Source organism: Choloepus didactylus, chromosome 14, assembly GCF_015220235.1.
Source record: "Choloepus didactylus isolate mChoDid1 chromosome 14, mChoDid1.pri, whole genome shotgun sequence".
NCBI classification, from domain to species: Eukaryota; Metazoa; Chordata; class Mammalia; order Pilosa; family Megalonychidae; genus Choloepus; species Choloepus didactylus.
Genome location: NC_051320.1, coordinates 96,240,932 through 96,256,771, shown reverse-complemented (window position 1 = coordinate 96,256,771; position 15,840 = coordinate 96,240,932). Strand labels below are relative to the sequence as shown.

General features: G+C 64.3%; 1 protein-coding gene across 1 annotated transcript; it reads left to right on the top strand.

Moving 5' to 3' along the window:
- The first annotated feature begins 1,354 nt into the window (after window positions 1-1,354).
- Window positions 1,355-15,289, top strand: GPR20 (G protein-coupled receptor 20). Its single transcript, XM_037803160.1, has 2 exons — window positions 1,355-1,362; window positions 12,831-15,289. Exon 2 carries the CDS (start codon window positions 12,869-12,871, stop codon window positions 13,925-13,927), a length of 1,059 nt encoding a protein of 352 aa, XP_037659088.1. The 5' UTR covers window positions 1,355-1,362; window positions 12,831-12,868; the 3' UTR covers window positions 13,928-15,289.
- The last annotated feature ends 551 nt before the right edge of the window (window positions 15,290-15,840 follow it).

Genomic DNA, 15,840 nt, shown 5'->3' with positions numbered 1-15,840 from the left:
GTGGGAAGCTTCAGAGTGATGGGACCATCCTCTCCCAGAACCTTCAATGGCTCCTCATTGCCCCTGGGATCAAGTGCCCACAGGGCTTGCTAACATGTGAACATGTAGTGTGGACACCCCCATCTCGCTCCCCAGCTCCACCACTTGTCCCCTGCTCTTTGCTCCTACACAGGCCCTGCTGCTGACCCCTCAGCCTTTGCATGTGCAGTTACACAGTGCTCGGCCCCAGTGCTGTGTTGCCCCCTCCATGGAGCCCTCCCTGACCACCCTCCCTCCCCTGCTCTTGTGGTGGGCTGCATCGCCCCCTTGTTGCTCACCAGACTGAGCCCTCAGAGCCCGGGGGCCTTGCCTAGGCCATCTTGGCTGGCCCCAGGGTCCAGCCAAGCGCCCCGGCTTAGTGAATGGGCTGTGGGTGATGAAAAGACATGAACGAGTAGGGGAGTGGGACGGAAAGGCAAGGGGGAGCGGCAGAGGGGACGGCAGCCCAGAGGCCGGAAGTGTGGTGGTAACTGGCCTGACCCTGGAATACTGGCCCGGCCCCAGCCACGCAGCCCCGACCTGCTGGGCGTCCGTCTGGGTGTTCTGCCCGGCTGCCCCACCCCACCCCACCGGATTGCCTGTACCTCCAGGAGCTGCTCATGTACACAGAGGCCACACGTGGGCCCATGAACACACCCAGACACACGGGGAGCCCTGTGGAGCCACCCCAGGGGCACAGTCATGTGCCACACGACACACACGTGGGCACTGTCCGCGGTGCAGGGCCTCTGTCACCGGCACACACGCAAATCCCGAGAGCAATCCGGGAGCCCCGACCTGCGTGGGGCCTGCTGGGCAGCCGCGGGGGCACGCGCCCCCCTCCACGCATCCGCCCCTCCCCGGCGGGAAGCCCGGCCCGCGTGGGCCCCACCTCCCGCACTGCTCCCGCCAGGCCCCCCACGCTCTCCCGGCCCCGCGGCCTCCTCGACGGCCTGGGGCACAGAGCCCGGGACTGGCGGCCGCGGCCCCGCCCCCGCCCCCTGGGGGAGGTCACTCTGGCTCTGCCCCTCGGTGCCTCAGTTTCCTCCGTCTCAGGGTGGCGTGGGGACGCCGGCGCCCGTGGGGACCCTCCCCGCCTCGGTACGGGGGGCCCCGGCTGCTCTGGGCCGTCGGGGGCGGGAAAGAGCCAGCCCGCCCCGCCCCCGCGAACCGCCCCCGGGACCGCCCACCGCCCCGCCCCGCCCCGCCCCCGGCCCCACCGCCTTTGCCCAAAAGGGGCGCGGGAGAGCGGGGCCTGACGTCAGGCCCCAGGCAGCCGGCGACGGGGCGCTGGGCAGAGCGGTTCGGGGAGCTGCCAGCCCGCTCCAGCCCGCGCCGACGGAGGTGCGGTGAGTCCCCCCGCGGGAGACCGCCGGGGCGCCCTCTCCCCCTCCCCCGCCAGGCAGGGGGCCCCCAGAGCTGGTGGGTGCGGGGGAATCCTCGCTTCCCCGTCGGGTCGGGAGGAGAGAGGGTTCAAGGGACTGCACCAGAGCCGGGGCCAGAGCTCAGGAGCTCGGCAGGACCCATTGTACAGATGAGCAAACCGACACCCCCGAGGGGAAGGCTGGGGTGGCTGGCTGGCCAGGCTGCATGAGGGGCCAGGGAGAGCTCTCAAGGTCACCTCAGAGCTTGAGGGGCCAGAGCCCTACCTGTCCTGCTGGACCCCTTCCCTGGATTTCATTCATTCGTTCATTCATTTGTTCGTTCATTCAAATAGACCTGCAGTGGCATGTGCTGGGTGCCCAAAGTTGGAGATGATTTTTCCCACCTGTCAAGGCAGTGGGGTAGCCCCAGGGGCTGGGCCAGGGGAGGGTTTGGGGGACCCCAGAGGCACTAGGCAGGCTGGGGGACTTGGCCACCGCAGCCCCCCGGTCCAGGGTCGTGCTGGGGGTTGAGGGAGTTGCGGGGACAGTCTCTGAGCTGGTACTCACCCTGCGGAGGGCAGATCCAACACCCCACTGCTCAGGACTTCGGTCCAGCCCTGCCCCTCCTGCTGTCACTTCAGGGTGGGGAAACTGAGGCCCTGGTGGGCCAGTTCGCCTGGCCCCTCGGTGGCTCACGGAACTGGCCCTGCTGCCTGCTGGTTCTCCCTGGGCAGTGATGGTGAGGCCGTGGTGGCCCTGTGAGAAGGCAGCAGGGTCCCCAGGGGGCGGCGGGTTGGGAACTGGCTGGGGGCCAGGGCGGCTGGGCAGGGCAGACACTGAGCAGCTGGACAGCTTCAGACAGGACTGGGAACGGAAGGGGTGGCGGCCGCAGCTCATGGCCCGAGGACAGGCTGCTGGACCTGCCCACTTGTCCCCTGTTCTTTCCCCACTGTCCAGTCACTGGCAGCCAGAGGGTCCCGAGAGCTCCTACCCCCCCCCCTCCAGGGGGTCACCGCCCCCTCTGGGCCACAGGGAGCAAAGGCCCTGAGGGGGTGGGAGGTCAGGTGTCCAAACACCTCCCGGGAGCGTGCAGGGTGGTCTCTGCAGTGACTGGTGAGAGCAGGCGGGCACCAGCGTGCCCACTGTACAGATGGGGAAACTGATGCTTCAAGAAGCCAGAGGGGCTTTTTCAAGCATTTGTTGGTTTGTTCAGCAGCTCCTCCGCCCAGCCCTGAGGGGGCCGGCGCCTGCCTGGGCCTTAGTCCAGCGAGGAAGCACAACGAACAGGAGAGCAAGTGGGCGGTGGGACGCGGCTGGAGAGACTGGAGCGTGGTGAGGGGAGCAGCGAGCCAGATGTTCAAGGAGGGCCTCCCAGAGGAGGCAGCATGGAGCCTGAACGATGCCCGACTTCTGCTCTTTCTGATCGTCTTGAGTGTGACAGGGCTCCCCCTCAAAACGGGTCAAGCCAAAGCCCTCCCCACATCCTAGGCCACCTCCACACCCCTGCCACCCTCCAGCCTGGTCCTGCTCCGTCCTCCATCAGCAGCCTCTCCCCGTGCCCTGGACACACGGAGCTCGTTCCCGCTTCAGGGCCTTGGCACGTGCTGTGCTGTGCTCTGCCCGTGGCCGCTGACCCACCCCAGCCTCTCCCTCGCCCACCACCCACCCACCCCTCCTAAGGTGGGCTGTGTCTGCCTGAGGGCCCTCTGCAGCACTGGGATTCAAGTCGGGCTCTGACCCTTCCAAGCGTGTGGTCCTGCCTGCTCCCCTGGGCCCCCCCGGGCCTCTGGTTCCCTCTCTGCACAGCAGGGCCACGTACATGCTCAGGGGCCGCACGCTGGGTGCCCACCAGGCCCAGGGTGCCGGGAGATGGCAAGACAGGCAGAATTCAGACCCCAGCTCCACCACCCCGGGCTGGGGGACCTCCAGCACATACCCCAACCTCTCTACCTCAGTTTCCTCGCAGGCAAAATGGGGCTGTCCATGCCTGTCTTGGGGGGGTCCTGGGAGGAATGTGAGACCGTGTGAGGGATGGCATTGGCAGATTGCGGCGATTACAGCCCCTGTCCCCTGTGGCGGGGTGTCCAGGGCACTGGGAGGTTGGGGGTTCAGGAGGCTGTGGCTCTGACTGTGAGAGGTACTAGGCAGTGGAGTCCCCGGAGAGTCTGGGTCGATGGGGGCTTGGGGTGGGCATTGGCTTTCTGGGCAAGGGGGTCTCGGCTGAAGGGACTCGGATGGTGGGACCCGTGGCAGTTAGGCCGGACGGAGCCTCCCAGGCCCGAGCCCTTCTCGAAAGCACTTGACCCACACCCGCCAGACCCCACTTCCGGAGCTGAGACGGGGTCAGCAGAGGGCCCGAGATTCGGGCCAGGGCCACCGGGGACACGCCAGGGGACCCGGGGCAAGTCTGGCCCCTCCCAGAGGGTGGGTGGAAGGAGCAGAGGCTCAGCTGCCAGAAACAGCAGGCGACATTCTAAAACAGATGCCACGAACCCAAGAATAATCGTAAAAATAAACAAGCAGATAAGTTCCCCCATAATGGTTATTTTGGCTTTGAGAGGCCACAAGGGTCACCCCATCGGGGACATGACCCCAGCACACCCAGACACACATGGGGACTCCTGCGCCCCAAGAATTCTAGACATATGGAGCGCCCGGGCCCTCCCTCCCTGCTCCCCACTCCCCTCTCCCCACCTCCTGCCTGGGCCTGGGAGCCAGGGGCAGGACCTCATCTGGGTTTGAAACCAGAGAGACCTGGGTTCGAATCACGACCCCACTGATTCTGTGCTGTGTGACCTTCAGCCCCTCTCTGGGCCTCTGTTTCCTCATCTGTAAACCCCGGGATTGCCGTGGCAATGCTTGGCCCCGGCAGATGCTCAGGGCGCCCCGGTTGGAAAGAAGGTGGGTCCCCTCCCTCCACCTGCTCTCTGGGACCCCTGGCCAGGTGCATCATCCTGAGCCTCGGGGGTCTTGTCCTCTGCCCAGCAGGGGCCCCGCGAGCTGTGGGTGGAGGGAGAGGGCAGAGGCCCCCAACAGCGTCAGTGGCCATCAGCTAGAGCAAGAGGGAGGCTGAGACATGACACGTCCTTGAGGCTGAGACCCCACCGGGTGGGGGACGCTGCAGCGGCCACAGACCCAACCCTGGGCCAACTCCCTGGGAGCACGTTTCAAAATCTGGGAACCTTCCAGTTCTACCAGAGGCTGCGTGCCCCTAGGCCAGCACTTCCCAAAGTGTTTTCCACCAAGCTCCAGCCCAGGAGAGGGGACAGGGTCCAACAACTTGGAGAAAAGATGCTCATTTTCTCCACCTCTGGGAGAGTCCAGGGCATGGGCCCCTGAAGGCTCTGAGAAGTCCTGCACTGGGCACCCTCCTGGCCCGGGGCCTCTCCCCACATGTCAGGCAGGGCCCATTCAGGTGGGAAACCCTGAGCCCGCAGTGCTCTTAGTATGCACCTTCTCTGTGCCTTGCCTGTATGCGTACCCACGGGTGTTTCTCGCTTAATCCATCTGCCTGATTTCATTCATTCATTTTGTCATTCATTTGTTCAACAAGTGTGATTCCCTATAACATAGGCAAGGACACAGAGGCGCTGAGAGACAGGATAACTTCCTGGGGTCTCCTGGTGGTGGGTGGTGCAGCCAGGCTTGGGCCCAGAGCCTGGGTTTGAAGACTGTTGATGAGTCCAAGGGCAGTGATGAGGGGACAAGCATGGACACTGCAGCCAGGGCAACTGGGGTGGGCTTCCTGGAGGAGGTGTTGGTCCCACTTGCCTGGGAGGGCTGGTAAAGAGTGAGGAGTGGAGCTGGGACCTAGGAACCAATTCCAGGCCCACCGCAGGACCCAGGGTGGGCTAGGGCAGGGGCCGGGCCGGGTGGGGAGGACATTGGACGCCAGGGTGAGGAAAAGGGGTCTCGGCTGGCAGGTTTCAACAGGACATCCATTCTGCCACTTCTCTGCCTGGGGCTGTTCTGGATTCTGAGGGAACCGGTGGGAGCCCCCAGACCCCAACCAGGCCACCAGTCCCCACCCTCCCGATGCTCACAGTCCGATGGGGGAGGCATACTCAGAAAATGCAGCTTCCCAGGGTGGAGGAGTGCAGGGCACTCGGGGGAAGCACCAGGGAGAGGCACCCAGCCAGCCCAGGGAGGGAATGGAAGGCTTCCTGGAGGAGGTGATGCCAGAGCAAAGTCCTGTGGGTGGGAAGGGAGAGAGAGAGGGAGTGGGGAAGGGGTCCCGGGTGGGGGGAACAGCTCATGCGATGGCATGGAGGCTGGAACCTGCATGGAGTGCTCGGGGCCGGCAGCTGGGTCCATCTGTGGGGGGGTCAGACGGAGAGAGGCAAGAGCCTGGGGAGGGGGCACCCCAGCCCTGCCCGGGAGCCCTGGCCTGATGCCTCCCAGGGAGGAGCCCTGCCCCTGCACCCCCCACCCACTCCCTGCCAGGGCTGATTGCAAGAGCCACCTCACAGCCCCACCTCACAGGAGAAGAGACGGAGGTTCAGAGAGGCCAGGGACACCCCTACCCCCGCCCCGGGGTTAGGAGCCCTCACCCTGGGGCCGAGCGGGCAGTGAGCAGCACTGGGAGCCTGGGAGGGAGGCTGACGGGGTCACCTCTGGCCAGAAGCTGTCCTCCCTGGCAAGCTGGTTTTGGTCCAGACTCCCCCAGCAGCGTTCAAGGCCCTGCGAGGCCAGATCCCAAGGCTCAGCACCATGGCCGCCCTGGCTGCTCAGCCCGGGCCTCCACTCTTGTTCACCCAGGTGCCTCCTCCAGGAAGCCTTCCCTGCTTCCACCCCCACAAGTCACTGACTCCCTCCTTGGACACTCACCCGTGGGCCCTGTGCTTCCCCCCGTCATTGCCCACCATTCGGGGAGGGGTTCGTCCTGGAGCCAGGACTCAGGTCCCCTAGCGGAAACATGGGGGGTGATTGGACGGAGGGTGGGCAGGGGGTCTCACAGGCAGGCCCCCAAGCCCCCTTCCTCCAGGCCCCAGTGCACCCTGGCCCCGGGAGCCAGCCTGGGTCCGAGCTGGACCCCCCCTGCTCAGTGTGACCTCGGCCGCACCCCACGGCGCCCTGCTCCTCGGGCTCCTCACCCGGAGAACGGAGGGCTGGGCCTGGAGGTTGGCGGGAGGAGGACAGGATGAATCCTAGGCGGCCTCAGCGAGGGTGAGGCCCCATGGGAACACCCGGGAGCCTTCGCAAAGTGGGAAAGCATGGAGTTTAGGGTCAGCTCAGCCAGGGACCTGCTGGGAGCTGACCCTCCCTGTCCCTGCGTCCTCTCCTGTGAAATCCAGGGCACCCGCCCCAAGCTGCTCACAGGTGCAATCGGGAGGCACCTCCCTGCCTCCTCCTCCCTGCCAGGACCCCTAAGGGGAGGGGGCGGAGGGAGCAGGCATGTCCTGAGCCATGCCACAGAGACCACGGACTGTGGCTTGGGGACAGGGAGAGCCAATTTGGGCCACAATATAGAAGGACCGTCCTCACTTTCAGAGCAGTTCTGCAATGCAATGTGCTAACCTGATAGGTGGTGAGCTCCCTGTCCTCAGAGGAGTACAAGCTGGGCTTTCATGCATTCCTTCACCCCCTTGCTTGGCGTTTCCTGAACATTGCTGTGCAGGCCCCTCCTTTCTAAGAATTCACAGGCCAGTGAGAACACCTGACGAGTTGCCAGGCAATGACAGAGCTGGGGGTGCTGTGACAGCCCAGAAGAGGCAGCAAATCCACTTGAGACAATCAGGGAGGGCTCTCTGAAGGAAGAAGCATCTGACCCAAGGTGAGCTGGTCAGTGAGTAAGAGTGAGTGGTCAGGTTTATTTTAGCTGCAAGTGATAGGAGCTCAACTCCAAGTGACTTAGGCCAAAGAGGGAGATACTGGCTTCATATAACCAACAAGTCTGGGACTGAGCTGACTTCAGGCAGGGCTGGGTCCAGGTGTTTGAATCACACCCTCTTTACTTGGTCCCGCTCTCTCAGGGGGCTTCTCCTTGTGGAATATGGCTGTCAGCAGCTTGAGACTCACATCTGACCGGATTGGACAGAGCTGCCAGCCAAAGTCCCGGAGTGGGGCTGAACAGCTGTGCTGGGGCCTAAGGCCACCACTGATGGGTCCTTACAGCCCAGCGGGCAGCCGGTCCAGTGTAGCAGGAACCCAGAGCAGGGCCAAGGCTAAAGGGACTTTAGCCCACGAATGACAGGGGGAGGCCGGCTGGCCTGCCCAGGAGCCTGGGAAGCACTGGGCCTGGGTCTTGCCCGGGACCCCAGCCCCTGGATTTCCCCATCCTCTCTCTGCCCCACTCCCCGGAAGTCCCCTGTAGAGCAGTCTCCAGAGTTTGTGCCTGGAGCTCCAGAGACACATGCCCCAAAGGCGTCCCAGAGGTTTTTCCCAGGCTGGGGCATCGCAGGAGCACTCGAGAGCCGGACTCTGCCCATTGTAAAGATGGGGAGACCGAGGCCTCGGGAGGGCCCTGGCAGGGTCTGGGCAGGGTGGAGGAGGTCACTTCCTCTGTGACACCTCATTTCTTTCAGACAGGTGGGAGGGGAGCCGGGGAGGGAGAGAGAGGCAGGGAGGGAAGCGAGGCAGCCAAGCCAGGGCGGAGAGGAAGGCAGACAGGAGGGGTCGATAGGGGTGCTCAGTTTGGGGTCCCCACCTCCTCCCCTCCCACACAGCTGTTCAGTCTCGCCCAGGACTGGGCCTCTCCCCTTGGGGGGCTGGGGGTGTACAAAGTCCATCCTGCGGCCACCGTCTTCAGCCATTCTCTGATGGGGTCCGCCTCCTCCCACCTGCCCCCTTTCCCCTGCCCCCCAGCCCCTCCCACACTAATCCTTTTGAGACCCTCCTCAGAGGCCCCACCCAGGCAGAACTCAACCCCTGCCCACCCCCCCACACACGCTTCATGAAACTTCCCGTCCTTCCTGCGCCCACCCTGTCCTTGGCAACACCTCCGCCCGGTAGCCCTCAGAGGTAGGTTCTCCTTCAGCCCATTTACCAGTGAGTAAACTGAGGCTCGAGCCAGGCCACCCAGGCTTTGTGTCCCTGGAGAGCAGGCCCGAGTCCCCTCTGCTCTGCCCTCAGTGTCTGGCCCAGGAAGTGCCCTGGAGCAATTGCCAGCACGGCGCTGGGCACTGCAGGGTCGTGGCCCTGGCCCCTGCCCACTGGGCTCCGGCCAGCTGGCTCCAGGCTGCAAAAAGGGAGAAGAGAGTGGATCATCTCTCCCAGATGCCTCCCTCCTCAGACCAGGCTCCCAGGGCAGGGCTGTGCCTCCCTCCTCAGGCTGTGAAAGGCACTAGTGCCCATTTAACAGGTGAGGAGAGCGAGGCCCACAGACCCGGCTGCGCTCCCAGCGCGAGGGAATGGCAGAGCAGGACTCGAACCCAGGTCTCTGGCTGCTCTGCCAGCCTTGGACCCACTCCCCCCTCAGACCGGCTGTCCTCACGGAGAAGCAAAACTTTCCTCCTTTCCCCGAGGCTTGCCACTTTCCCCTCATTCCAGGCTATATTTAGAGGCCGAGTGGGAGTGTGGCATGCAGAGGGGTGCTGCCATGCCCGCCCGCTGGGGAGGGGCCGCCAGCCTGGGTGCCCACCTGCCCTTCCCTCGGGACCGAGGACCCGCTGGGGGCTCTCCTCTGACCCACCATCCCCTGGTAGAGCTGGGTTTCCTGGCTGCAAACTTGGGGGTCCCGGAGCTTGGGCAGCTAAGCCACGACCACCTCTTCCCGTGAACCAAACCCATGAGCCTTCCCAGAAACTGCAGGAGGAAGGCTCTGTGGTGACATCATTTACCGGCAAGGAAACTGAGGCCCAGAGAGGGCTATTAGCAAATCCAAGGGTCCCTGGGGGTGAGTGGAGGCTGCCCAAGGCCACCCCATTGCCCTCCATTCACCGAGACGGTTGGCGGTGGTAACGTGGTGCATGTTACTGTTCAAACGCCTCCCCGCTTCCTGCCGTCGCCCACCGTGCCATCAGCCTGAACCCCATCTTCCCGTGGGGAGCCCGGACAAAGCCCAGCCCTGGCTGGCACTGGGAGGGGCACAGTAAGGACAGGGCCCTAGGACTGGACACTGAGTGTCCTGGGGATGAGCAGGAAGGAGGCCACGGTGGAGGCAAGGGGGAGAGGACACAGAGACTGGAGGATGGGCAGGGATATGGGGTCACTAGGGACACAAGGGTGGGGTGGGCGTCCCTCTGCTGAGGGGCCAGCCTGCCCGCCAGAAGGGCACACCCTGGACAGAAGCAGATTCTGGGGATGGGGAGGGATGGGCAACACCAGAGCAGCAGTGAGGCACGGGGACTGATGGGGAAACTGAGGCCCAGAGAAGGAATGTTCTTCTTGAGGTCCCCAGCTGGGGTGCAGGGAGAGAAGGGCCTGCCCAGCCCCAATGCTCCTGGCCTGTCACTGCACTGAGTGTCTCAGAGAGGGGAGGACCCATGTGTGGTGGAGTTGAGGTGGTCACCAGGCCACCCTCCCCAGGAAGCCACCTCCACGGCCAGGCATGCTGGAGTCCCACCATTTGAGGTCCTCCTCCTTCAAAACAAAGGGATCATGAGGGGTGGACCCAGCCTGGGGCTGCTTGATATTTAAATCAGTGAGTTAGTCACTGTGAGAAGTTAGGCAGCAAATGGGTGTGTGTGCTGGGGTTTAGGGTAACTGGTGGGATGGCAGGGGGTTTATTATATAGAGACAGATACAGCCAGACTCGGCAGAGAGAAAAGGGAAAGAGATGGGCGCTTGGAGGAAATTCAAGGTGAGGACCGTCTGTGACCAAGAACAGGGCTCAGCGTGTAATTGGGATCAGGGCTTAGCATATGATGGGGATCAGGGCTCAGGTGGTGATCAAGGTCAAGGCTCAATGTGCGATGGGGATCAGTGTCCCAAGTATGACTAGGTTTAGAGCTCAGTGTGTGATGGGAATCAGGGTTCTGAGTGAGACCAGGTTGAGGCCTCAGTGTTTGATGGGGATCAGGGCTCAGTCAGTGACCAGGGTCAAGACTCAATATGTGATGGGAATCAGGGCTCTGGGTAAGACCAGGTTGAGGCCTCAGTGTGTGATGGGGAGCAGGGCTCAGTCTGTGACTAGAGCCAGGACTCACCAGGTTGAGGGCTAAGCAGGTGATGGGGATCGGGGCTCAGTCAGTGACTGGAGTCAGAGCTCAGCGTGTGATTAGGATCAAGTCTTGGAGTGTGACAGGGATCAAGGCTCATTGAGTATCTGGGACTCAGCGCGTGAGCAGGGTGAGTCCGAGATCGGGGCTCAGTTTTGAGGTCCGACTGTTAGAGCTGAGAACCCGCCTGTGCTTTGCTGTGTACCACTCCTCACCTGCCTGGCCTGTGGGCCATCCTGCCAGTTCTGCCTGGCCTGGACCCCCAGGGGTGGGCAGGGGGCCGGCGCACTGTAAGCACATAGCCGCCAGCGTGCAAGGCAGTCCCTAGGGATTCGCCGGGAGGGCAGGAGCCACAGGGCTGGCGTCACCCTGGTAATATCTCCCAGGGGAAATGTTCTGTGACCCTTATAATCTGACTCTGATTGTGACACTAATGCGAGCCTCCGCCGACAAATGGGAAAACACTGGCCAGCACTGGCCAGCACGTAGAAGGGGATCAAGAAACAATTTGTCTGGAGATCCTGTCCCCGGGCCAGCTCTGCGTGCCTCCTTGGACCCTTCCTTCCAGTGCCATGTCCGGGCCTCCTTTTTGTTCCTGTCAGGGCAGGGCCACTGTGGCTGGCACCCATCCCTGTCCCGGGGCCTCCTGGGACGAGGCCCCCAGCCCCCTGCCCCAGCTCCTGGCCTCCACTCCATGCCCCACCTGTGCCCTGTGCCCCCGAGCCCACCTGTGCTGGAGGGTGGATGGAGCCATGGGCACGTCCAGTGCCTGCTGGTTAGGGGCTGGGGTGCCGGATGAGCCCCACCCTGAGACCCCCCCCCCCGGGACCAGCGAGCAGAGGCCTGGGTCAGCGTGGGCTTGCGGTGGGCGAGCCCTCCCAGCACCTTTGGGAAGCAGAGACCCCCCCCCCCGGGTGGGGAGCAGAGGGGCAGGTGCTGACCCTATGGAGCCTGCCTGGGCTGCACCGAAACCCCACCCTTGGCCAGTGAGGACTCTGCTGTGCCCGCCCTGGTGCCCCAGACCCCGAGGCAGGAGCAGCGTCTCCATTTCCCGGGGTGGAAGTCTGTCTGCAGACACGCAGCCGTCCGGGGGGAGCGGGCAGGGGTCCTGTCGGTTCAGGCAGATGCTTCCTTCTTCTCGGCTGCCCGGAGTGGCGTCGGGAGTGGGTGGGGGTCTTCCCGCCCCCTGCAGGTGGGGGAGGGGGCACCGTGCACCGGAATGTCCCCGCGTGCCCGTCCCCCGCCCTGCTTCTCCCCAAAGGCCTCTCCTTTCTCCCGAAAAAGCCAAAAATGTCCTTATTTGGAGGATCAGCCCGGCCAGGGGTGGGGGCTGGGGGCCAGTTAACCCTTCGTTTATAAATAAAGGGATAAATCACGGCCGAGTTAAACACGCCTGGTGGGAACATAAACAGAGTGGGCGCCCCCCCCAGCCCCCCGGCACCCCCCCGCTCCCCCGCCCGAGTCCGGGAAGGGAAGCGCAGTGTTTATTTGACTCACACCCGGCCTGTCTGCTGCTGGGGCCTGGTTCAGACCCCAGCCCCCGCGAGCCACCCAGCGCGGGCCTCCGGATCCTTCTCTGCAGTTGGGGTGGGGGACCGGTGAGGGAGACCCTGGGGTACCCCTTCACGAGGCCCCAGAGCGCTGAGCTGGTGCCGGTCTGGGAGGAGGCAAGTGCAGCTGGGTGGCCTGGAGGATGGGGGCTGGGAGGGTGGGTGTAGGGGGCTGGGGGGAGCTTCCCAATGCTCCCCCTCACGCCACCCACTGTGTGCCAGCCTCCGTCTGAGCAGAACTGTTAGCGGGGCACTAACCACACGCTGGGGCCGCTGTGCCCTTTGCATGGATGGACTCAACTAAACCTCCTAGCAGCTCCGTGATCCCAGTTGTATCTATTAGGAAATGAAGGCACAGAGAGGGTAAGTGACTTGCCTGGGATCACACAGCAATCAAATAGAGAAGCCAGAATTCAAGTCGGAGGCGGGGCTTTAAACACCCCCACACGTGGGCCGCATTGTCTTACCTGCGCCCCAGCCTGTTACCTCTGTTTTCCCGCTCAGTCCTGAGGACAGTCCTGCAGGTGTTTTTGCCACCTTTGTACGGGTAAGGAAACAGGCTCAGAAAAGTTAGCGCTTTCTCAACAATCCACTGCCAGGGCTGAGGTTCGAACCACGCCTGACTCCAAAAGCCCTTTCTGCTGGTGTGAGCTCGGGGCAGGCCTTGCAGGCCGCAGGAGCAGCCCCAGCAAAGGCCTGGAGGGGGAGGTGTCCGGGGCCTGTGGGGAGACCACGAGCCAGGTGGACCCGATCCTCACGGCTGGGCCTCCAGTAACCCCCGTCCGTGTCCCTCTTTCCAGGCCCTGGACGCACCACGCTGGCCGCCGTCGAAACTTCCATGTGTCCGGCAGGGCCCTCGGCCATGGCGGCTCCCAACGCCACGGCAGCAGCATGGGCCAACACCAGTGTGCCCGAGATGCCCCTGTTCCACCTGTTTGCCCTGCTGGACGAGGAGCTGCACGTGGGCTTCCCAGGCCTGTGGCTGGCGCTGATGGCGGTGCACGGCGCCATCTTCCTGGTGGGGCTGGTGCTCAACGGGCTGGCTCTTTACGTCTTCTGCTGCCGCACCCGGGCCAAGACGCCGTCGGTCATCTACACCATCAACCTGGCCGTGACGGACCTGCTGGTGGGCCTGTCCCTGCCCACCCGCTTCGCGGTCTTCTACGGCACGCGCGGCTGCCTGCGCTGTGCCTTCCCGCACGTCTTCGGCTACTTCCTCAACATGAACTGCTCCATCCTCTTCCTCACCTGCATCTGCGTGGACCGCTACCTGGCCATCGTGCGGCCCGATGGCGCCCACCGCTGGCGCCAGCCCGCCTGTGCCCGGGCCGTGTGCACCCTCGTGTGGCTGGCGGCCGGCGCCGTGACCCTGTCCGTGCTGGGAGTGGCGGCCGGCGGCAGGCCCTGCTGCCGCATCTTCGCGCTGACCGTCCTCGAGTTCCTGCTGCCACTGCTGGTCATCAGCGTGTTCACGGGCCGCATCGTGTGTGCCCTGTCGCGGCCAGGCCTGCTGCACCAGGGCCGCCAGCGCCGGGTCCGGGCCGTGCAGCTGCTGCTCACCGTGCTCGTCATCTTCCTCGTCTGCTTCACGCCCTTCCACGCCCGCCAGGTGGCCGTGGCGCTGTGGCCCGACGTGCCGCGCCCCGGGAGCCTTGTGGCCTACCACGTGGCCGTGACGCTCAGCAGCCTCAACAGCTGCATGGACCCCATCGTCTACTGCTTCGTCACCAGCGGCTTCCAGGCCACCGTCCGCAGCCTCTTCCGCCGGCGCGGGGCCGAGTGCGAGCCCAGCAGCGGCGACGCGGTCACCATGCACAAGAGCTCCAAGGGCCTGGCCCCCCAGGGCCTCGGTGCCCGCGCCCTCCCGCAGGCCCTGGCTAACGGGCCTGAGGCTTAGTCGGTGAGACTCTGCAAGGGGGCAAGAGGCCACGACTGGGCCGACCAGGGTTCAGAGGACCCTCCTCGAGCCGGGCAGGGTCGGCCCAGACACCTGCTGTGTGCGGGTGGCCAATCAGTGTCATCCTGATCGATGGGTGATGGCTGCCCGGGGTCCTGCACTGAGATTCAAGGCCGTGGTGCTGCGGTTGATTAGCAGTGTCTGGCCTGGTCTCCGGTGGGGTGGGGTGGCCCGAGTGCCAATTATTGGCCTTCCCTGGGGCAGTTATGTGTATTGAATACTCAGAGAGGTGGCCGGGAGCTTCTTGCCTGGGCCATTTTGCCCCCAGAAGGGGTTCTTCAGAAAGAGAGCATTTTAGCTCCAGGGCTAAAGAACAACCTAAGGCCGTATTCCCCCTCCCGCCACTGAGGCGGACGAACAAGGACGGAGAGGAAATGGCAGGAGACGTTTTATGAATGGAGGGAGGGGTGCGTGTCCCTGTAGGTGCCCCGCCGAGGCAGCCACAGGGGGTTTTCCCCGGGAGCGAGTGCTTTGATAACCGGCGCAATCCCAGAGGAGAGGCTGCCCAGTGCTGGGGGGTTGGCACACAGCCGCTGGAGGTGGCAATGGCTCTTCTAGAGCCCCTGTGCTTGCCCCCATGGACATTGCCCCAATCTTTCCAAAGTCCCCCGGCTCCAGGAATGCTCTCGGCAGATCCCGCCTGCTGCCCCCGAGGACCACCGGGCTCCCGCCTCCATGTATGGATGGGAAATGCAAGACCAGAGGCTGTGGTGACCCACGCCCGGGCCAAGGCCAGGTCTCGCCATGCCCGGAGCCCTCTGTCCTCCCCTCCAGGGCCAGCCGAGGCCTCCGATCACCTTCTCCGAGCTGGACTCCAAGACTGCTTCCCACGTGCCTCCCGCTAAGTGTCTAAGCTCCATGAGCCCTTTCCAGACTACGGGGGAGGACCTGGGAGGGGACAGGGCCTCTGGGCATGTGGTGTCCTCCAGCCCCAGGCTGGCCCTTGCACTTGGCCACCACCCCTAGAGCAGATGAGATGCTTTTCAAGGGGCTGGAATCTGAGCCCCAGGTGTGCCCCCTGTCTGCATGTGTGGGGTGACCAGTGGCCTCTGTTGATGGGAGCAGGAGGGTAGGGGGTGCGGGGTGGCAGTGACCAGGGCACCCCAGCTTGGCTCCAGGCCGAGTATTCTGTCCCCCAAGGTGCAGCGCCCGGTGGAGAGGGGCCTGGGTGTGTGGCTGGAAAGTCACTTACATCCCCATTACACCGATGAGGACGTGGAGTGTGCAGCAGGGTACCCCAAGGCCGGCACTGGAGCCCCGTGCTCCAGGAGAAGAGAGGACACCATGGGGGACCCATGACTCCAGGAGATTTTGGGTGGGTAGGGTGGGGGCTGCCAGGAGGGCCTGGAGCCGAACCAAGGGCTGGCTGTAGCTGCTGGGTGGCGGGGGCCTGGCTTGCCCCCCAGCCCTGATGCCGCGCGGCACATGCGTGGGAACTGTCATCTCATCACCGTTATTCCTGGTCCCCACTGGCTGCCAGGCCCAGCTGTCCCCAGACCCTAGAGCTGGTGTCCCCCCTCTGCACACCCTCCCCACACCTGCCCCTCCCCCGGTGCTGGGTTCCTGTTGGGTGGGACCTGCCATGACCGAGGGCTTACTCACGCCGGGCGGTGGCTCACCCAAGGACCTGCAGCCCCACGGCTGGGAAGGAGGCAGCCAGGGAGCTGGGCTCGTCGGTCCCGAGAACACGGCATGGGCACTGCTGGGCACTGAGGCTGTGGGACCAGTGGTGGGTGTCCAGGCACGGGGGCTCCAACAGAGCTTGTCTTTCCAAGGATGTGGGCCGGCGCCTGGCCAGTCGTATGCCCAAATGAGGGCGAGAGGGGTAGCCGCCCCTCCCCAGACTCCTGTGG

Bases quoted from the DNA above. Each gene is read 5' to 3' on its own strand.
- GPR20 (XM_037803160.1), top strand. From the start codon at position 12,869: ATGTGTCCGGCAGGGCCCTCGGCCATGGCGGCTCCCAACGCCACGGCA.